The following is a 23,485-nucleotide window of genomic DNA, read 5'->3' on the forward strand; positions in this document are numbered from 1 at the left end:
AAGAGAGTACTTTACTAAGAAATAACTAGACAACCATGTGGCAATTCCTTAACCTAAAAGGTATTGTGTGGCACATCCCTTAGAAGCTCAGGAAGTATGAGGGGACACTTTTCTCCAAATTATAAAAGTAACATATGATTAAAACAAAAGTGGTATCTCATTATATTATACCCATCAGATTAATAAAAATGAATAAATCAATAATACCAGTTGTTGGTAAGAATGTAAAACAATTCTCATGTAGTATTTGTGGGATTATAAATTAGAACAACCACTTCAAAGAATGATGTGCTAATATTTAATAAAATATGTAACAAAGTATGCTACATAAAAGAAAAAGGAAAATATAGAAGATTATAAAGATACTGTTATATAATTCATACAAACTTGCCAATAGGTTTACATACAAAAGGTAGCAAAAGCATAGACATGAAATGAATTGACAGATACAAAATTCGGGACAAGGTTCTACCTGCAAAGGATGGATGGTATAAAGGATGCTTCAGCCCTGGAAAAATGTGTTTACATGTAGAAAATAATATCCCCCCAAAAGGAGTATGTATTAGTAAAGTGAGACTCCCCCCCCCCAACATTTCTATCTCTTCTGCTTTTTTTTTTAAACATTTGATTACGGACAATTTTAAACATATAAAAATACCAAGAATGTAAGGAACTCTCATGTAGCAACCACCCAGCCCCCAAACCAACAACGCAGCCAATCCTGCTCCTTCTACCACCCCATCTAACCTTCCTATGATATTATTTCAGATGAAATCTCTGGCTTTCAAGACTTTGAGGAAAGCTTTGAAGGAAAGTTATCATTTCATCTATAAATATTTCAGAATATTATCTCTAAAAGATATGGATTTTTTTAAGTCTGGACTTTGCTGATTTTATCCCTGTGGCATAGTTTAACACATTTCTTTGTTCTCTGCATTTCATGTAAATAGGCGAATGGATATCGAGATCTGACCAGATTTGCCAAGTCTACTTCCATCAGGAGGCACATACTGCCTGGTCAGGTATGTGAGGCTAGCAGTTCCTGATGACCAATGCTCAGATCCCTACGTTCACAGAGGTTGCAAAGTGACTTTATTCTATCATTCCTTCTTTATTTAGAGAAATTTCCTTCTTATACTATTTGGTATTGTTACCCACTAGTATAGCTCATATAACAACGGATGGGAAAGGCCTTGATTCTATTTGTTTTCAAAATTACTTGGACCACCAGCATCCTCCAATGATAAATTCTTTTTTATTAATGTATTTCAACTCACTGTAATTATCCTTAACAATACTAAATTGTCTCATCTTTGACCAGTGGAAGACTCTTCAGGTTGGACTCCCTCTGACACAGTCCTCATAGTCTTTAACAGCTTCTTTTCTATCCGGTATGTCAAAATGTTCCAGGCTCTGCCTGTATTATTTCTTGCCTTAGACCTAGAATCAACCATTTCTCCAGGGAGCCAGAGTCTCTTTACTATATATTAAGACCACAACCTGGGTTCCAGGAGTGCTCATTGCTGGTCTTTTGTTTTGTTCTGTTTTCCAATTATCCTTAGACCTGGAAGTCATCCTATCAAATTCCTATGAGACAGGTTAAACAACCATGTAAGAAAACAACATGTCCACTAGGAGCGATCCAACCACTGCTAAAGAATCTTCCAGGAAACTACTTTCTCCTTGAAATTCATGTAAAGTTGGGTTTGTTCCTGAAAAAGTGAAATTAATATCCACTGAGAACTGAGACTGGAAATTTTACACATACATTACCTCATTTAATTTCATTTAAGCTTCGCAATAACCCCAATATAACACATGAGAAAAAAGAAGCCAAGGAGTTGATTAAACAACTTGCCCACAGTCATAAGCAGTAGAACAAAGATGATTCAAACCTAGATTTTTATGACTAAGAAGACCAAGATCTTCCTGGGGCCTCCAAATTTCATTTAAAATACCCAAGGTTTATTATCCTGCTAAACATTAATTTTAAAATATACATAAATTAGAAAACATCTTTCTTATACTGAGCCAATATACTCCCCAATAGCTTCTACCACTAGAGGGCACATTTAAGTGTTCTTTCCAGTGAAAATCATTACAGTATTGGCAAATAGTCACTACATCTCATCAGAGATTTTCTTCTCATGGTCCAACATCCCTCATTTCTTCCCCTGCTCCTCACAAGGCTTCAAATCCTCTTACCACTCCCAGGTTCCCTTCCAGTGCTCCACCCCCAACTCCACCCCCAAGGGCTTTCTAGTGTCCAGGACTGAACACTTCTTATAGGCACCAGATCTATTAAGAGTCAGATCACCCCAGGGCATTCTCAAGAGATTCCTCCAGCTACTGTGAAGAGAACAGGCCAAGGCAAGCTGAAAGTAATTCAAAATTAGAGAACATGGTAACCTGAACCAGAATGATGGTTGTGCTCTACTCGATAAATCAACAAATCCTATTCCAAGCCCTTCTTCACCTACAGATATCTGGAAAAGCTAAAACATATTTGTGTACTATCCGTCCCTAAAAACCCACCAGTGATCTTTCACTCCTCTAGGATCTAAAACCCTCTCTTCTAGAAATTCAATCCCTCCCTATTTGCTTTCCCCTCACTCTAAATATATCCAACAGTGGTTTGTCTAAAGCTCTTCTAATGCAGCATCCCCTCTAGCTATGCACCACTGCTCACCTTTCCTCTTCATTTCAGAAACATCTCTGAGTAACTCACTTTCCCAGTCACTTCAAAACCCAGTGCAACCTGGCTTCCCCCTACCACTCCGCTGCTCCAGCCAAGTTCATCAACAGCCTCAACACAAATAGAAGGGAAAGTTTTCTACCCTCATCACCTTGATGATCTTACTGACCATCCTGAGATCTGTGAAACACAAGAGGCCCAGTCCTACGACAGTACTGACGGTAGCAGCAGCGGGCCTTCTAAACCCCTTCACTTTGTCCAAAATCTAAACTTCAGCTTACAAAAGTAATTTAGAATGTCAGTGTAGATGTATGAAAGTGTGAGAGTCAAAAAGCAATTCAGTATAAGCTCATGATTCCCACTCCCAGCTCTGGCCATTCCCCTAGAGTAAGGCTTTCATAAACACAACCACTAACACCTCTCGGGTCCTACATGCCCCAAACCCTCTCAGCTTATTCATCCCAACCCCTCATCAGCTGTATCCCAAAGGCAGTAAAGAAATGACCATCTAGTCGGCCCCTGGATTGAGTCTGGAGATCACCCTTTACTCCTCACCTTCTAAACCCCATTATATGTCCCACCAATTTTAAACCCTACATCCCTCAAGCCACTCCCTGATGAACTAACCGAACTAACCTGTTGCTGTTCACGCTTATTCCTTACCTAGACTGCTGCAACAGTATCCTACAGGGTCTAACCAGTCATAGTCCACCTCCACCCTCTACACTATCACAAGTTATTTCAAATGCAAATCTGAATAAAACGCTCCCTGCTTAACAAATAAAACCCAAAGCTTTTTAACATAGCAGGGCCACCTCCAAGCTCATGTCTCCCACACTTCACATTATAGTGAAGGCAAAAGTTTGGGAGTTCCTCTCTTAAACCTGCAGTTTCTTGCTCCCATGTGCTTTCTGTCTTCAGGAATATTTTTTATAACCCTTTTCACCTGGGTGCCAGGGGAGTCGTCTGGGAGAAGAGAGAGTAAAGTGCAAAGGAAAAGAGAAGAGAGACAGAAAGGGAAGGAGTGTGGGGGGCGGTGCTTGGAAAGAAAGCAGTAGAGGGAAAGAAGAGAGCTCTAGATCCTCAGGGCCTTGGCTTGACACAAGTACCTGCCCAGTCAACACAGAACTAATTGGCTAGTGGAAGAAAAAGCTAAAAAGTCATACAAACAGACATATAGCTATTGAAGAATTTTGGAGAAAACTTGATCCAATTCACATTTTAAGACTCTCTGGCTGCTACAGGAGAATTAGAAGAAAATTAAGAAGGGAAGCCAGGAAACATCAGGAGGCCACTGCTGCAATAGTTCATGTCAGATAGTGGTGGCTTACATGAGGGTGAGAGAAATGAACAGACTCAAGAGGTATTTTGGAGATGGAATTGACACAACATTGTGATGGACTAGATGTAGGGATGCACAAGTAAAAGAAACCACCCAGGATAACTCCAAAACTTCTGTTTTGAGCAAAATGGGCACACTGTGGTATTAAGATAAAATAAACGAAGAAATTTAAAATGGCAAAATCCATGAGCTGAGTTTCGGGAAATTATTAAGGATGAGATGCCTAGAGGTATCAAATAAGCAGCCGAATACCCTGTACTTGCATTAAACTTCCTTTACAGCACTGGCATCATAGTGAAATTATTTCATGTCAGCTTCCCCACTAAATAAAACCAGGAACCATGTCCTTCCATCCTTGTGGCCTCAGCACCTAACCCAAGAAACAGAACACAGGAGGCACTTGATAAAATGTTTTCTAATCAAATCTTAATCATCTTTTCTAGAATACACCCTTGGGTAGCACCTAATTTACTACCCCTTCAGATGACATAGATACCTTTTACTCTTTTTGAAAAGGACTATTCATGCATTCCACCCTCCAGAGCATCTCTCACTGTCTCCACAGTTCCACGAAGGCCTAGCAATCTCTTTCCCCCCTTCCCCACACCCCATAAGACTTAAATGCTTCATCCAACATTAAGTGCCTATGTTCAGCACACTAAACTAAACAATGAATTGAACAAAACTGAGAAAAACAGTACTTTTCTTAATGGGATTAGTTCCCTTCTGAGTAAGAGAGACACTTATATAAAGAGACACACCACAAAGTCATCACTAACTACAGATATCCCCCGCTTTTCCAAAGTCCACTTTGCACCACTTCACTTTACGAAAGGCCTATATTAGTACTTGTTTTCACTAACCAAAAGAAATGTGAAGTGGATTTCCACTTTTATGAAAAAAGGCAAAAAGTGAAACAGCGTTCAGCATTTGTTTTGCAATGAGCAGTTAATACTGAGCAGTGAGAGCGGCCCCCAAGCTACTTCCCCAGGAACAGTACTCAGCATCTCAGCATCAGCCACCATGGCTTTGAACTGTGTCTGTGAGCATCTGTGCTTTATCTCCATTTATTTTGTGCATCTATTAGCAAGATGTGTTCCTAAGGTAACTGCTTCTTCACTTTACACCACTTCAACCTATGAAAGTTTTCACAGGAACACTCCACTTTCGGATGGTGGGGGAAACCCGTATTGATTTGGTAATAAGAAAATTAAAGTAAAACAGGTACAGCACTACTTGTATCAACATTTCCAAAATAAACTTTCAAAGTACAGACGATGTATCAGTTCTTATAACTTCAAATAGTGATTTCTCCTCAGTCTCCAAGTGCTAAGCTATAAGAGCCAAGAAAATTTACAAATTACATATAAAAAGAAATGCATATAAAAAGATAAGTTAATAAGATCCTCAGACAGGGCATCTGCATCATCTATCAAGCCGCGACTACCTGAACCATGAGAGGTTAAGACACTCATCCCGTTTAGCTACTTCATACGCTGCCTCTGGTTCAAGGTCTAAGAAGCAGCTACATTATTCACTCTCCCTGAGGAGCGCTCTCCCATCATCAACCTTGGGGAGAGGAGGAGGGGGTAAAAGTCACACTACACTGTGATGGAGCTCAAATTCCATAAGAACTCCATATTCAGGGTCCAAATACATCTGTAAGAGACTCAAAGGTGAGTTATTATTATGTTAAGTGCTAACCCAATCCTTGATGGGTTTCTGTCAACAGCCAATATAATTCTGAACCACCTGTCTAGCCCATCAATAAAATAAAATTCAAATAATAATTCAATAAAAACTACTTTTCAAATGAGTCTGTGAAGGGCACTCACAAACACCATTATAGCAGAAAACATACACATATAAATGTTTCAACTACATAAAGTTGCATATACACCTAGACAAGGGCTCAAACAAAACCCAAATAATTTGATAGGGTGCTGGGACTGTGAGAAGTTTTAATTCCACTATCGTTACATAACCAGACCAAGAAACTTATTAAAATAAAGTATTCAATACAGTTATTAACCAAATATAACTTATTCCTAGACTACATTGTTTTCAACTACGCACAAAAAGCGAAGTCTCAAAAACATGCACATTTATAAAGCATCCAACGCCTGTAAAAATACCTTACTACTGTACTAGTCATCCAATACCAAATAGATGAGATTTTGAAAACTCACCATTCAGGCCCAAAGTTCAGTGTCTGTGTTTCCGCTGCCATTCTTTCAGTATGTTTACAAGACTTTTATATGTGGAGAAACCTGTTAAAGAGAAAAGTATCTCCATATAGTTAGTCAAGATTAAATGCAAAATTCCAGCCCAGAAAGTATAGCAAGGGAGTGTTTCGCTTATGCTCCTCTCAACCAGAGTCACCAGAATGAGATTTTTAAATCCCTGTTTATAACAATATAGCAGGCAAAGTGAAATGAATATATTCCAATTCACCATCTTTTTATGTTTATCTAAAGAAAGGGGGCATGGTATAAGATAAAGCTAGTGAGATAGGTGGGAACAGACCATGCAGGGCACTGGGAACCAAATTAAGGATTTTCTTCTTTCGCCTTTGAGCAATGGGGAGTGAATGAAGGGTAATAGATTTCCATTTTAATTTATATTACTCCCTTACAATGGCTCTCCCATCCCATGAGATATATCAAAGATTCTTAAAATAAGAACCCCCCCTCCCCTTATCTGACAGCTTCCGCCACAATTTCTGCTTAGCAATTTACATTCTAGTAAAATTATCTGGGACCATCAAGTTAAAGTAATAAGCTAATGAATTACATGAGTAGCCTTTCAAAAGCAATTTCAAGATGTGAGAGCTTAAAATAAGTCAGACAGCCAAAGACAAATACTGCATGAAATTACTTATATGTGGAATCTAAAAAGCCAATCTCAGTGTTTAGAGTAGTGGTTACCACGGGCTGGGGGTAGGGGAAATGGGGAGATATTGGTCAAAGGGTATAAACTTCCAGTTACAAGATTAACAAATTCTGGGGATCTAATGTACAGCATGGTGATTATAGCTAAGAATACTGTATTATATACCTGAAAACTGCTGAGAGTAGATCTTAAATATTTTCACCACAAAAGAAAGGAAATCCCAGTTGTCCTCTTTATCACCCACCTACAGACCTTCAGGTAGTACCAAACTACCATACTGCAGCAACATTAAAAACCTGCTCCGAAGGTTTTTGAATGCCTTTATCTGGGACCTTAACTACCATTTACAACATGCTTTTCATAAGAAGACACAAAGATTGCTCTAGAATTCTGAAGAACCTAAGAATAATCATCCCAACAATTTAATTATCAACTGAGACCTACACTACTCAGAACGATGCTCCGCTCCTTCTCCATGAATTGAGGAAGCAGAAGAGTTACAGCTGTTGAAGAAATCTAATTTAAATACTTGAAGTACTGTAATCACTAATTCCCAATTCCACACCCGAGATTATGCCTTCTAAATCAATTTAAATGAGCCCAGTTATAATGTATTTATATGTACGAGAGGGATTGTCTTACATGATGCCTCTGGATTATAAATTAGTCAGAATGGAAACTGGGCTTTTTTCCCTCAATTGCCCTTTCCAAGGATGCAGTGAGGTATTAAAATGAGCATAGGCTTCACCACCATTTAAATCCACCAAGCTAAATGTTGTTAACTCAAACCCCTAGGAGACTTATGACCGTTAGAAAACAGGCCTGAATTTTTACGAAGTCAAACAAGTACAGGATCAACGTTAACAATGATAAATCACATTTACAGTATGTGCTCTTGATATGTGATGAAAATGGCAATTTACCTCTGTGGCCTTCCTCCCAAAAGCCTGTAACCCCAGTCTTATTATGAAAAACAATCAGACAAATTCAAACAGAGAGGCATTCTACAAAACACTTAACTTGTATTCCTCAGAATTGTCAAGATTTTTAAAAACAGGGGAGTCTGAGAAAATTGTCACAGCCAAGAGAAACCTATGGATATCCGACTAAATGTAATGTGGTATCCTGGATGGGATCCTGGACAGAAAAACACACTAGACAAAACTAAGGAAATCCAAATAAACTAGGGACTTCAGTTAATAACAATGTATCAATAATGGTTCATTAATCGTAATAAGTGTACCTTAATAATATAAGATGTTAATAGGGGAAACTGGTTGTAATACATATGGGAACTCTCAATTTCTCTAAAAGTAAATCTAAAAGTTTTTAAAAATAAAGCCTACTACTCTGCCAGACATGGCTCAATGGTTGAGCATCGACCTATGAACCAGAAGGTCACGGTTCAATTCCTGGTCAGGGCACATGCCCAGGGTTGTGGGCTCAATCCCCAGTAGGGGACATGCAAGAGGCAGACAATCAATGACTCTTTCTCATCATTGATGTTTCTCTCTCTCTCTCTCCCTCTACCTTCCTCTCTCTGAAATTAAAAAAATAAAATAAAGAAATATAAAACCTACTGTCCTGGCTGGGTGGCTTGGTGGTTGGTTGGAGCATCTTCCCGTACACAAAAGGGTTGTGGGTTCGATTCCTGGTCAGGGCACATGCCTGGGTTGCAGGTTTGATCCCTGGTCAGGACATGCGCAGGAAGCAGATTGATGTTTAGCTCTCACATCCGTGTTTATGTTCTTCCCTCCCTCTCCCTCTCTTTCTCTTTCCCCTCCTCTCTCTCTCAAAATCAATGGACATAGCCTCGGCTGAGGGTTAAATAAGTAAATAAATCCTACTACAAAAATAAGGGAATTTGAGTTGTAATACGTAAAGGTTTTACACATTTTTAAAAATGCAGTTCCTCGGTCACACTGACCACATTTCAAGTGCTACTGGTCACATGTGGCTAGTGGCTCTGGTACTTGACAGTGCAGATTTACCCATCATTCCTATCACAGCAGAAAGCTCTGTCGAATGGTGCTGGTGGAGAAGACTCTTTTATAACTAATCACAACTTATGAACAAAGCTTTATCTACCCAGCACTAAACCCTCACTGAATCTAAAAACCCTGAATGATATGTTTATTATTCCAGTTTCTATTTCAAACAATTATTTTTTAATGCTTTTTTTAAAAAAATCAATGTAGCATATGTAAATGTAACATTGAAAACTGCTCCAGTCCCCAGAGCAACAATTTTCAAAGTAAGGTCCAAACAAATTTTGGAACAATACTAAGGTATTATTTGCATTTTTCACTGTGTCTGCACGGCACTGATCATGCAAAAGCCGTGATGAGTAAAGCTGCTGGTTCCCTAGAATCATTCAAATTAATAGCACCAAAATATACTAGTAGTCATTGTATTCTTTACTACCAACCACTGTTATAAACTCACAGGAGAGAGAAAAAGCCAGTTTTACTTAAGAATTCCCTTGACAAAGCAGTAAAAACTATTGGTTTTATTCATCTTGACCCCTACGTACACATCTTTTTAATGTTCTATGTGATGAAATGGGAAATATACATAAAGCACTTCTGCAGCACACCACAGTCTCAAAGAAAGGCACTTATGAGATTGTTTTGAGTTGCAAACTGAACTAGTTGCTTTTTTTTTTTCATGGAACATCATTTTGACTTGAAAGAAGAGCTGACACACAAATATGATTACCCAGATATGATTACCTGCGTATTTAGCAAACTTTTTTTTTAAGATGAATGAAGAGAGACTGTCACTTCAAGGAAAACAATTGACAGTACTTGTTGCCAATTATAAAATTTGAGCTTTCAAGCAAAAATTAAACTTTTGGGAAACCTATTCACCACCATGAACTTGATGGGTTTTCCAGTACCAAGACTTTCCCAATACTCGAAGGCTTTTTTTGATGGGTGTTGATATTAATGAATGTGATTTTTTATAATGTATAATATGAAATATCTATTAAATGTGTGAGACCTATGGATTTTAACGTAGCAGAGTACAAAACGTGAATTGATATAATTCAGATTTCACACTGCAACTAACCTTTAAAAACTACTACTTGTTGAATTTTAGTGTATCAAAAAATGTCTGCAATTATCTGAAAAAGCTCTTAAAATACTCCTCCCTTTTCCAACTACATACATATCTTTGTGACAATGAATTCCCTTCATATACTTTAACCAAATAAACAAAAACAGATTGAACGCAGAAAAAGATAAGAGAATCCAGGTGCTTTCTATAAAGCAAGACGTAAAATTTGCAAAAAGGTAAAACAATACCACTCCTTCTCACCAAACTTCTTAGAAATGTTTTAGAAAATGGGCATTTTTCCTCAAAAATATATTTATGTCAACATGCAATGAGATTATTTTAAAATAAATTAAGAAGTCATTTAAATTTATCAATATAAGTATAGATAGACATAACTAAAACACCAAAAGCTCTTTGGGGTTCTCTAAATTTTAAGAGGGTAAAGGAGTCCTAAGATAAAAAAAGTAAGAAAGTCTATCTCAGACGAAGAGGAAAAAGTGACAAAAGAAATACATCTATTAACTCAGAACATACATTCATACCCTGGAAAGCATATCAAGGAGCTTATCAAGAACACATGAAAGCATATCAAGCATGTCATAAAATACCAACAAGAACACCATGATCCAAAATATGACACTTATTCAAAAAGTATCTAGGGTTTTAAAAATGTATCTTTTCCAAGGACAGAGAGACACTTCACATTTTGAAATTTACTTCTAGGATTTTGTAATTGCCTCTGCCACTAGGTTGTAAGCCCCATGAAAATAGACACTTTCATGTTTAGCTCACTACTGTGGCAAGTCCAGCACCTGGCACAAAGGAGGTATTCAAATATTTGTTGGATTGAAAACAAAACAAAAAGACAAAAGACAAACAAACCCACTGATGTCTCTATTCAAATTATAAATATGAAATTTTACAATCAAAATTACCTACTTACGTAGTAATAACAATCATACAAGCTACCATTCACTGAGCGCCTATTTACTATGTGTCAGGCATTGTACTAGGCATTTTAGATTTTTAATTCCCACAAACACCGTGAGGCTCCAAGTGGTTATTTACCTAAAGTGACAGGTAATAAGTGACAAAATTAAACCCACATTTCTCTGCTTAAAAGGCCACAAGCTTCTCACTACATACTGATATAGTGCTCAGGCCTACTTGGTTACCTTTTCTCCCCCAGTTCCTTGCAATTTCCAGAAGAATTCATTTTGTGGCAGTCCCTTTTCTCCTTCCCAATCTCCCACCCTATTTCAATCTCCTCCAACTTCTACCCCTTTGCATCACTTGATTAAGCAAGCCCCTTGGTTGGGGAAGAGTATGTATTCTCATAACATACTATTAGAAACTCCATTAACTATGGTGGAGTAATATAAAAGATTAAAGGAGAGTATCAGATTCCAGAACATGCCCGGCGGGGCGTGGCTCTGCCGTTGAGGGTCAACCTAGGATCCAGGCGATCAGGGTTCAATTCCCGGTCAGGGCACATGCCCAGGTTGCGGGCTTGATCAATGACACTCTCATCATTGATGTTTCTCTCTCTCTCTCTCCCTCTCCTTTCCTCTCTCTGAAATCAATAAAGATTTTTTTTTTTTTTTTAATTCCAGAACATGAATTAAGTCTCTCTGTCCCACTAATCTTGCAGGATGGCTTCACATCGTTATTCAACTGGCCATGGTTTGTTTGGGCAGCACCACTTAAACTCCCAAGAGACTAATCATGAGAGCCCCTGGATGTGGCTATGTCTTCAAGGCCTGAGCCATGATTTACCATTTAGAAAGTACCAAGACAGGACCTCTGCCAATTCCTTGACAGTCTCTATAACCATGGAACCAACACTGAAAAAACCATAGCTCCCAAGACTTCCATCAAGCCCAGGACAACCTGAATAAAAGGAGCTTTGTTCCCAAAGAACATACTGACCACAATATCACTGTAGGAAGAAAAGCTATTGCTGTTACTATCATTCTCCCCACTGTTTCTGAACAATATGTAAATGTTCCTCTTTTCTCCCCTTTCGGTGAAAGGACAAAAACAAAATTAGCAACTGTGAACTATTCTAGGGAAAATTACAATGTCATAAACATTACCATGTCATTTGATAGTCTTGCCTCAAGCCATTGTTTTCCAGAGAGAGATCCCCAGAGTCTGTGACACCTTTACACAGATTATGTGGAAACCTTTTTAAACTTCACAAAATCCTGAAAAAGCCTCACCTCGACATCCAGATTTAAGAAAACATACAATATGAGAAAGGACTCTTCTATGTTGAAAATGAATTCAGCTGCAATTGATTTACTAAAGAAACCTTGGCAGAAAAAAAAGTATCATACGAAGTCACATCTGTGACCTGTCATTCACTACATCACTCCAATAGATCACTTTTATCAGTAATCCCTAGGCTTTGCATCAAAAATCTCAATATAACGCCCTGGCCAGCTGTGGCTCAGTTGGTTGGAGCATTGTCCCATACACCAAAAGGTGATGGGTTCAATTCCCAATCCAGGCACATACCCAAGTCTCAGGTTCAATCCCCGATTGGGGTGCCTGTAGGATGCAACCGATCGATGTTCCTTCTCTCTCTCTTCCTCTCCCTAAAATCAATTTTTTAAAAATCTGAATATACTAATAATACACTAACATAAGACTTAAGTAATAAAAAATTACTTAAGCAATTTTGCTTCTATACTACCTAATAATTATAGACTACATGTTAATACAAAAGTTTATACTGTGTCAATGATCCTTTACCAACAGTAAAAAGTCCCTTCTACCACCTAAATAATGTGACTAGAGTATGATTCACTTATAGAAGTGAATCAAATTCTCTACTGCTTCCTAATACTCAAGTGCTGCTGAATAATGTAAAAGGTATCCAGAAATAAAAATTTATAAAAAGCAGTCAATGAAAAATAACCACTGAAGTGGTTATTAAAGTAACCACTGAATTTCCACTAAGCCTCTCATTTGCTTATTTCTTTTGTTAAACCTTTATCCCACCCTGGCTGGTAAGGCTCAGTTGGTTGGGTGCCATCCCATGCACAGAAAGGTTTGATTTCAGGTCAGGGCACATGTCCGGGTTTCAGGCTCTATCCCCAATAGGAGGTGTGCAGGAGGCAGATGATCAATGTTTCTCTCTCTCTCTCTTTCTCTATCTCTCCCCCCTTCCTCTCTCTAAAAATCAATTAAAAAAAAACACAACCTTTATCCCACATGAACCTCCACCCCCTACCCCTTCCTCACTCCAATCAAGAACTTATGTTCTAACTCTGCACTGGAGCCCTGGCCAGTGTGGCATAGATGGTTAGGCACTGTCCAGTGCAGCAAAAGATTGCCAGTTCGATTCCAGGCACATGCTGGGGTTGAGGGATCGATACCCAGTAGGGGGCATGTAGGAGGCAGCCAATCACATCAATGTTTTTCTCTCTAAAAACCAATTTAAGCCCTTTCTGCTTTGGCTTAGTGGTAAGAGTGACAGCCTTTCCACTGAAGGGTCGCAAGTTCGATACCTCTGTTGCAGGCTTGCTCCCCCTAGGGAGCATGCAGGGAGCAACCAATCAGTGTGTCTCTCTCACACTGATGTTTCTTTCTCTCTCTCTCCCACTCCCTTCTACTCTCTCTAAAAAAATCAATGGAAAAAATATCCTGGGTGAGGATTAGCAAATGAATTAATTAAGATAAAATAAAATAAGCAATTTAAAAATCTTTTTAAAAAACTGCACTAGGAAGTTCCAACAAAGATGCTTGGTGAGATCTACTGCCCCTCATTCACCAAAAGATATGCATGTATAGGGTGTCCCCAAAAAATGTATACACTTGAACAGCTGATAGCTCAATTCATGTTTCTTTCTTTTCAGATTTAACCCACTGGAATTAATAATGGTACTCAAAGAGTATATACATTTTTGGGGACACCCTGTATTTTAACTGTTCAGGACACATAAACTGAAACTGCTGAGCTATAGAAAGAAAATTTTTCTAGAAAGGAAAAACGTCTAGCTAAACTTTTGTGGGCCTCTGATTAGAATAGCCAACACCACCATCTCTAAGACCTGCCCCCACTCTTAGGAGTGGAATCATTCAACTAATTAGTTTGCACTTTTGACCCCAATCCCATAGCTATACTAAATGGACCAACAATGAGGAACTGGACCAAGTTAAACCAATCAAACTTTCCCTCCAAGGAACCTGAAAGGTAGGCACAATTGTAACCAGTTGGCTGGTGGCACTAGAGCCTAAACTCATACGTGGCTCAAGAAGTGAAGTGGCCATTCTCTTCTATGTGTCTGTTAGCATAAAAGGCCAGACTGTGGAAAGACAGCTGGAGCAGGGCAGAAAGACACAAGCGAGGACACTGACTAGCCAAGGGGAGAAAAGTGCTGGCTGGACAACCTTGGTTCCTGAATGCTTCCCAGTTTCTAGATCGTGTTCTTCATGAAGCCAACTGCTCTTGGGTTAAGATACCTCCTTACCCCTGTCCCCAAAGCATTCCTCTTTCTGTTTCATGACATCAAAAAGTCATTATGACCGTTTAAGACACAAATTTATAACAGGACCAATGCAGAAAGGGTATGATTATTCTTAACGGTTCATAAGAGATCTGAGCAGTACTGGAGAAGTTGTTTATTCACTGTCTATAACTTCAGAAGAAATAAAAGGACAAAAATAAACAAAACCTTTAAAAGCAAAAACCATCTGTTTGCATAAACCCACCTCAGCTTTGTAGTACCTTCAACACTCACCTGTTCAATAGTTCCGCTGGTTCACAGCAGGTGGTTTGAGCAGACTTTGTTCAGGCCCTTTTAACACTGTAAATAATAAAAGTATTAAATGACCCTGCAATCTCTTAAGAAACTTTAAAAACATAACTTTTTTATCATGAACGTTTTACAGGGAATGAATTCCAAACCTGGTTAAAATATTAGGATCCCTGGTATGCTTATAAGTGAGATTCTCCGTCCCAGCACCTAGAGTCTCTCACCGGCTCCAGAGTGGAGCTGAAAACTATGTGCTTTTAGCCCTCATCCAAGGATATGTGCTTTTCATGGACTTTAGAGAGAGGAAGGGAAAGGGAGAAAGAAAGAAACATCGATCGGGTACCCCTCCCCCCATCCACACCCACCCACCAGGAATCCAAACCAAAACCTGGGTATGGCCCTGACCTGGAATCTAACATGAGACCCTTTGGTGCAATGGTCGACACTCTAGCCACTGAGCAACACTAGCCAGGAAAAAAAATACATAGTTTTAACAAAAGTTCTGATTCTGATGAAGCTAACAAATGAACGCCACTATAAGGTTTCAGGAAAGTAACTATTTGGGATTTTCATTCAAAACCACATTGTGCCCTGGCTGGATGGCTCACTCAGTCAGAGCATGGTCCTACACACCAAAAGGTTTCAGGTTTGATTCCTGGTCAGGGCACATACCTAGGTTGCAGTTCAATCCTGGATCAGGGAGCATAAGGGAGGCAACCAATCAATGTATCTTTGTTCATTCTTTCTCTTTTACTCCTTCCTCCCTCTCTCCCTCTCTCTCTCCCTTCCTCCCTTTATCCCTCCCTCCCTAAAAATCAAAAAACATATCCTCAGGTGAGGATTTAAAAAAGAACACAATGCTGGGATATGGTATTAACTTTTCAAACATATCTGATAGAAAAATAACAGCCAGCAACCCAGCAATACAGTATGTACGCTATGTAAATAATCAGTGAGCCCCAAGAAGTATGGCCAATGCCAAATGTCTAAGGACCAAAGCTCTAGGTGTGCTTTTGGTTGCAAAATCACAACCTTCTTTTACTGCTCTGTTGAGACAGTATCTTAAAAATCCACCAGATGGTGATATTTCAAGTGACAAGGAGTGGACTGAACCACAACAGCTTCAAGTAGTTTCTTAGTTAAAATCAAATGATGCTTTGAATGCTGCTCCTAAAGAGTCAAAAAACAATAATTAAAAATTAAAGTTAACAACTTTACTAACAGCAAGAAAACAATTTAAGAAAGCCACTTCCGCCTTTAATTTTGCAAGAAAAAGTAGCTGTGTTATGTCCAAAAGGTCATCCAACTTTGGCCAATGCACTCTACTTTTTATAAAAGCAGGCAGAAGGAAAAGAGGGGAGAACTAGATAATAAAACAAACTTTCCTCTCAGCCTAACTCAAGAGAACAAGCTCTAGGAAACCTTCTTTTATAAATTAAGTTCACGTTCAGCGAAACTCTGTAAATAACAAGAAAACAAAAAATTGTGGTCCTTACTTAATTACTTCAAGCAGAGAAGCATGTACTACGTTGAAAATATTTTTATAAAATTTATTTTGACCATAAGGGAATGTCCTCTTGTTTTTCAAACCTCTCCCCTTTTCTCCCTCAACCTCACACAAAATTACGGGCAATTCAATAAAGGTATCATTTTGTATTCCTGTATAATTAATCTAGTATATTTCTCAGTCATCTAAGAACATAAAAAAATAGGAGAAAAGATGCTAATCTGAACAAAAAAATATTAGGAGTCTAAATATAAGTGAACTTGCCTATGGATTAAAAATCTACTTATACTTTTAAAGTTATATATTTCTTGCCCTGGCCAGGTGGCTCAATTGGTTCCATGCCATATCATACACCAAAAGGTTTTGAGTTCGATTCCCAGTTAGAGCATATGTCCAGGTTTTGGGTTTGATCTCCCGAAGGATGCGTGCAGAAGAAACCGATCCATGTTTCTCTCTGACACAGAATTTCTCTCTCTCCCTAAAAATCAGTAAAAACATATCCTTCAGTGAGGATGGAAAAAAAATCCTTAAAGATATATACTTCTTCAGGGCATTAAACATGAATGTAAATTCTAGGACTTTATCACCATAAAAATCCTGGGGGGCGGGGCTTGGGTTCAAAGTTTTACAATGACCAAATAATGTTAAGGCAGTTCAAACTGTTGAAGAAAAATAGACACTTAACCTGCTTCTAAAATACCTGGATTAACACCAACACAGGCTGCAGTAGATTCAATCTCATGAGACTGGTCCCACTCTATAAGAAACAATAAAACAGAAAGTATTGAAAATTTACTCAGCTGGGGCTAATGGAAAACTGCAAATGAAGTCAGTCTTTGAAAATGGCACAAATCAAAGGTCCTTTAGGAGGGAAGGGTGATAATCTTTTCACCCAAAAAGGGTCTTGACAGTAATCACTTCCAGTGTGAAGGTCAACAAAAAGAGAACAGACATATGGAGTACTAAAATGCAGAGTCATGAGAACAAATGAGCTGGTATGACATCAAAGACATTATAATTTGGAAACGTCACTTCAAAATTCAACAAAGGAACAAAAAAGAGAAGGGTGCCCAGCTGGTCGTGGCTCAGCAGTTGAGCATCGACCTATGATCCAGGATATAGAGGTTTGATTCTCAGTCTGGGCACATGCCCTGGTTTCGGGCTCGATCCCCAGCAGGGGATGTGCAGGAGGCAGCCGATCAATAACTCTCTCATCACTGATGTTTCTGTCTCTCTCTCTCCCTCCCTCCTTCTCTCTGAAATCAATAATATGTACTTTAAAAAAAAAGAGAGAATGGTGATTCATTTAAAACACTACCCTACTAAAAAAAAAAAGAAAACACTACCCGTGTCACTATCATCACTGTCTCCTTTGAGCCAAGGAGCTGCACTCACACCATGAAGTTGTAATTCTTATCTTCTCATGATTTTCGGGCAAGCCTATGACAAATTATTCTTCATATATGCAACTCACAAGCAAAAGCATTTCAAAACCAAAATATTAAATTCCTAAGGTGAATTAAAATGAAAGAGGACATTTATGAAAGTTCTGAAATAAGAATATGGAGATCAGAAAAAAATTTTTTCCAACGAAAAAGCCTGATTATCAAATTAATTGGAGAGCTACTCTGAAAGGTAAAAGTGGAGAGATAAAAAACTCAGCATAAAAAGTTCTACACATGTAAAATGCTATAAAAGATATACAAATTAGTGGGAGAGTCCCTGAGTAATTTAAAACTAAACAGAAGAAATGATTAAGAATTCTTTACTAACCACATTAAGGACAACATGAGTTAATACATTGATTTCACCTTTTAGGTCACATCTCTCAATGATCTACCTGTATCTAAACTGCAAAGGAAATTCATTTCCCTACATTTCCAAATATTGTGAAGTATCCCAAAGATCCCCTCCTTAGAAAGCAATTCCTTCTGAAAAATCTTTACGCAGTTTATCATCAACCTTCTTTAAAAACTTACTTTTGAGAAAGACATTTCATGACAACTTCCTGTAGTATGTTCTATGAGCATCCTGAATTTTTCCAAATTGGGTAGGGTAGTGGGGGAGGGGGTCATGTGGGGAGAGGGGGTTGGGTCTTCAGGGGCCCAAATTTCCAGAATCTGATTTCCCTTTCCAAGAGTCGCAGAGATATCGAAAAAGAGTCCAAGATGCTGAATAACTCCTCTCACCTTCATACCAATGAATTAGGTACACATTTCCTACTAGCCTACCTCTCCCTTGAACCTCCCAGGCTAGACTAGCCTCCACTTTTCCCAGCCACCCAGGATCTGCTCCCACTTCAGTTTCTGCCTCAGGGTCTCTGCCCTGCCTTCCCTAGCCTGGAGCATTCCTCCTCCACATAGCTACAGGAGTAGCTCCTTTACCTGTGTCAGGCCTTTCCTCAAATATTAGCTTTTCCATGAGGCCTTCCCAGGGCACTCTACTTAAAATTAATCCCTCCCCCAACTCCCCATTATCCTATTTCCCTGCCTGTTTTTTCCACATCACTTACCACAGCACTATATATTTTACCTAAGTATTTATTTATCTGTCTAGAAATGAGCTCCTTGGAGACAGGAATTTTTGGTCTGTTTTGCTCCCAGCACCCAACAGTGTAGCAAGGTCTCAATATTTGTCAAATAAATGAGTGCATGAATGAATGAATAAATGAATGAAGACACATGGTCCCTATTCCCTCCTCAGTCTCAAAATATTAAAATGCTTTATCAAGCAGAGAAGAAGCTCTGAAGCCCTTTCTTTTCTAGTGAATCACTACCCTCACCGGTGTACTCCTCGGTGTTAAATGTCAAAGGAAGGGTTGTGTGCCATTTTCCCAGATACATGCCACTTTAAATTTTTTTTTCTAGCGTCCTCTACTGATGTCAATGTCTGATGTAACAGAAAGGCACACATTCCAGTTTGAGCACTCTAAAAGCTGCTACACCAACTAGTAAAATGCACCAGCACATCAATGAGTGACAGAACGCATTTACCGTCTAACCAAAATAGACAAACTCTGAAAGGCGAGAGCTGCAAATATTAGGATGAGTTAATGTACATAAACGATGACAAGAAAATTCTTTTTTAACCTGAAAGTCTAAGAAGGGAATAATACTACATAAGTAAAGAATATCTTCCCAGGAGGCAACACTGGCAATCGAAACTGCCCATAATCCAAGGTATGTAACACTGGATAAGAAACTGTTCACAGGTTCTGGCCCCTTCCTCAATTTCCTGCAAATTACACTGGCATACTTACCTTTCTAATAGAGTCTAGGTGTACTTAAGTGCTTTGCTTTTCAGAGAAAGGGAGAGTTAAACACACACACACACACACACACACGTAGGTAAATGCAAAGCAACGTTACTGCTTCCCAAACACCGTCGTACAACCTGCCTCTTTGATACCCCCTCCCCTTCCCTGGTCGCTTGACTTATGTTTCAGCCACAAAACTGAAGTCTTCAAAGTGCTTGGTGGGAAACTGCTGACACTTAAGGCTGATGCTCATTTGAGTCTGACGTGAACGTTCGGGTCCCCAAAGCCGCCACGGGCTCTACTTGCCCAGCCTCTGTCCCCGGTTCCGATAGGGGCTCCCCCTGGCCTCAGGCCTGGTCCAGACCCAGTCCCCTCGCCACGGAAGGAGTCTCCCCAGTGCAGATGCTCGGCGAGGAAGGCAAGGGCGCACCTCCCCGGGGCCAGGTGTGGGGAGGAGGGCCGGCAGGAGCAGCTGTCTCGCTGCAGCAGCTGTTAGCCCGGGCACCCGAGGATGGGCGGGCGGCGGGCCCCCAGGAGCAGGTAGCGGATGGCGAGCCCTCTGGCCCTGAGCGGGCGACCTGACACTGCCCACCCTACCACCCTTCCTCGGCTCCCACCGCGATGCCAACGGGCCCGGGAGGAGGGGGCTCTCCGGCTCCGAGGGCGAGACGCGCCCGGGCCCGGCGTGGCCCCCGCCGGGGAGGAAGCTCCCTCCGGCCCCGCACCTGACCTGTCCCCTCGCCTGACGCCCGAGCCAGCCGCGGCCGCTGCCGGGGCGGCCTGTGAGTGTCCATGCGGCTGGACTAGGTCCGCCGGAGCGGCGGGGACGCGAGCGCGGGCGGCAGGCCAGGGCGAGCCGGAGGAGCGGCGGAGCCAGGGCGCGGAGCGGAGCCGGGCAGGGGAGCGAGACGGAGTCGCTGGTTACCTGCGGTCCGGGACAGCGAGTCTCTCAGAACCCAAGTCAGTCCTCAAGCCTCAACAACACAAGATGGCCGACACGTCGCCACGCACGTCACGTGACAGCGCTCGCTCCGCCACGCCCCCAGCTCCGCCCCCGCCCCCTCGCCGCCCTCCAGGCTCCCCCGGCTTCCCACGACAGCTTCCTTTCCGCCGCTCCCCGCCCCTCCTCCCGGGACACGCCCCTGCCCGAGTCCCGGATGTGGGGCCGGGGGCGGGGCGGCGGCCAGGGCGCAGGCGCGCGCGGGTCCGCGGCCGGGGCTTCCTGCCTGCCCTTGAGCGGAGCGGCGCGGAGCGGCGTCGGCCCGGCCGCCCGTGACTCGCGGCCCCGCGCCCAGCCCGGGCCCGTCCACCGTCAGGAAGCGCCGCGTCCCTTGCCAGCTGGTTCTCCAAGCTAGAGCGTGTCCGCAGCGTGTCGTCCAGCGTCTAGAAAAGGGGGGACGGCAGGGGCTGGCGTCCAAGGCAGCGCCTCCGCTGACGGAGGGTTCCGGGGGGCTGGGGCTCCCCGCGGCGAGACAGCCCGCCAGGCCCCGAGCTCCCACCGCTCCTCCCCCAGCCGGGCTGCGGCCCTTTTGCCTAAAAAACCCTCCCTGTTGGGGGTCGTCAGATAAAACGCGCTGGCCCGGCGGCGCTGGGGCCTTACTTGCCCTCCCGCGGGAGCCGCCTTGTCTGCAGTTCACGCCGCGCCGGGCGTCCTGGGGGTTTATTCGCTGCATCTGGCCGCTCCGCCCTTCTCGGGTCGTCCGGGTCCATCTCTCCCTTTTTTACCGGGTCCTTCCCATCGGCTTTTTTTTTTTTTTTTTAAATCGTCACCCGAAGATACGTTTATTGAATTTCTTAGAGAGAAACACCAGCTGGTTGCCTCCAGTAGGAGCCCCGCCGGGACGCGGCCGCGACCTGGGCACGTGGCCCGACCCGCGGGCCGCCCGCGCTTAGAAATCCCCCCGGGTCTCCATCCCCAGGGTCCCCGGCGCCCAGCGGCGCGGCTGCGCGGCGGAGCCTCGACCAGGATGCACCCGGGGACCAGGGCGCGTGCAGGGCGGCGGGCTCCCTGCAGGAGGCAGCCCATCCGCGACCGTCATCCTGATGTCTCTCTCTCCCTGTCCCTTCCTCTCCCTGAAATCAATAAAAACTAAAAAAGATAAAAATAATAAAATCAATAAAAACTTTATTTTTTTATCTTTATTTTTACTCTTTATTTTTTTAATCTTTTTGTTTAAAAAAAACTTTTTTTAAAAAGGTTACCGTGAACAACTCCAGTTCTTCCTCTAATGAACTACCTCCCACCTCTGTGTTCCCTTTCAAAGCCAAACTACACAAAAAACGTTATTTATAAGCACTTTCCCATTCCCACACCCGCGAGCAGTCGTGAACGACTTCGATGTGGCTTCTCTCCTGACCCGTCCGCCCCACTGCTTGCTCTAAGGACAGACACCTCAGCGGACAGGTGGATAACTGGAGTTTCTCAGCCCTCACCTTGACTTCTTTCCCGGTCTTTAACGTGCTTGACCGCTCTTCACTTTCTGAAATGCCTTCTCCCCTTGATCTTTATGCCGTTGCGGCCCGGGGTGGTCAGTGGACCAGCAGCGTCAGCATCAGCACACTTGGAAGCTGGTTAGAAATGCATACTCTCAAATGGGCCCTTAACAGTTCCCCTTCCCCTTACTCTTTGCCCTGAACATAATGCTTCAGATATACTCACGTGTGAGGGGTCTCAAATACATCTTTCTGTTTTAGCCTTTGCACATGCTGTTCCCTCTCGTTAAAATGCCATTCCCCGCACCCCACGTCTTGCCAACCTGCTTAATGCCTTCTATATTTAAAAGACTAAATTGTGTGCCTCTTTGAAGACTTCTGTAATCCCTTTCCTCAGACCAAAGAACTTATTCCCTAAACTGTTATTTTTAAGCAAAAAAGTAATACGCTTGTTATGTTATTAAGCGCTTGATTACATGAAGCACCTTACTTGCGTTCTCTCTTGTAATCCTCGCAATAGCCCTGTGGAGCACTAAGGAAGTCCACCAGGTTCTCCAAATCTCAGCCAGGACTTCCTAGCCCAGGCTGATTGCAGAGTCCATGTCCCTAACCTGTGCCTGTAATTATATGGCCTATAATAAAATTTAACACTTTTAGGTGCAGTTCTGCAACTTTTGACAAATGTATACAAGTGTGTGTAACTACCACTGAAATCAAGGTACGGAATAGTCCCCATCACCCACCAAGTTCCCCCCAATGAGCCTTTGTAGGTAGCCCTAAACCTCCCCCAGCTCCCAGCCCCTGAAACCATCGTCCTGTTCTCTGTCTTTATAGTTTTGCCTTATGTTATATAAATAAATTAGTAGAGCGTATAGCCTTTTGAGACTGGCTTCTTTCACTTAGCTGATGCGTTTGAGAGTCGGCCCTGGGTATGTTGCAGGGAATGAAACCTGCAAGCCCTGGTGCACAGGATGACGCTCCATCCAACCGAGCCTCCCGGGCCAGGGCATTTCCTTCTTTCTATGGCTGAGTAGTATTTCATTGAATATATGCACCAAGTTAGTATTTCAATGGATATATCCATTCCCCAGTTGCGGGACATTTGGTTTCTTTGGGGAGATTATGAATAAAACTGCTATAAATATTCACATGCAGGTATTTGTGGGAACATAGGCTTTTCTTTCACTTGGGCCAATACCTAGGAACGGGATTGCTGGTTATGTGGTGTTTGCTTAACTTTATCCGACACTGCCAGATTGTTTTCCAGAGTACCTTAGCCACGTTTTTAGCCCTAAACTATATGCTTCAGAGGGCGGGAAGTGAATCCAAGGGACGGTGATGATGATGATGGTGAGAGCTAACAACATCCCACGCTTTTAACCATACACGTGCTGCATCATTTGACTGTTTCCTCGGCAGCTGGTGTTGTCCTGGCACACAGTAAACAGTCAATAAATACCTGCAGAATTAAATAAATTTTGGTTATACTCCTCAGGAAGGGTGTTTTCCTCTTCTAATTTATTTACTGTTTTGTTAG

The 23,485-nt window shown here is 41.7% G+C and overlaps 1 protein-coding gene across 2 annotated transcripts in view; it reads right to left on the minus strand.

The window, feature by feature from the left end:
* The window catches only part of GIGYF2 (GRB10 interacting GYF protein 2), a 97,712-nt gene extending 77,147 nt beyond the window's left edge, over positions 1-20,565 (minus strand). Inside the window, exons 1-4 of one of the 2 annotated variants that reach the window (XM_081143029.1) lie at positions 20,441-20,565; positions 16,960-17,016; positions 14,738-14,803; positions 6,227-6,307 (exon numbers count right to left, since the gene is read on the minus strand). In XM_081143029.1, coding sequence (XP_080999155.1) covers positions 6,227-6,267 — 41 coding nt within the window. In that variant the 5' untranslated portion in view covers positions 6,268-6,307; positions 14,738-14,803; positions 16,960-17,016; positions 20,441-20,565. The remainder of the gene's footprint in view (positions 1-6,226; positions 6,308-14,737; positions 14,804-16,959; positions 17,017-20,440) is intronic. The other variant, XM_081143030.1, reaches the window with a different exon arrangement.
* Between the last annotated feature and the right edge of the window lie 2,920 nt (positions 20,566-23,485).

The sequence above is a fragment of the Miniopterus schreibersii genome (genome assembly GCF_964146895.1).
Source record: "Miniopterus schreibersii genome assembly, chromosome: 7".
NCBI classification, from domain to species: Eukaryota; Metazoa; Chordata; class Mammalia; order Chiroptera; family Miniopteridae; genus Miniopterus; species Miniopterus schreibersii.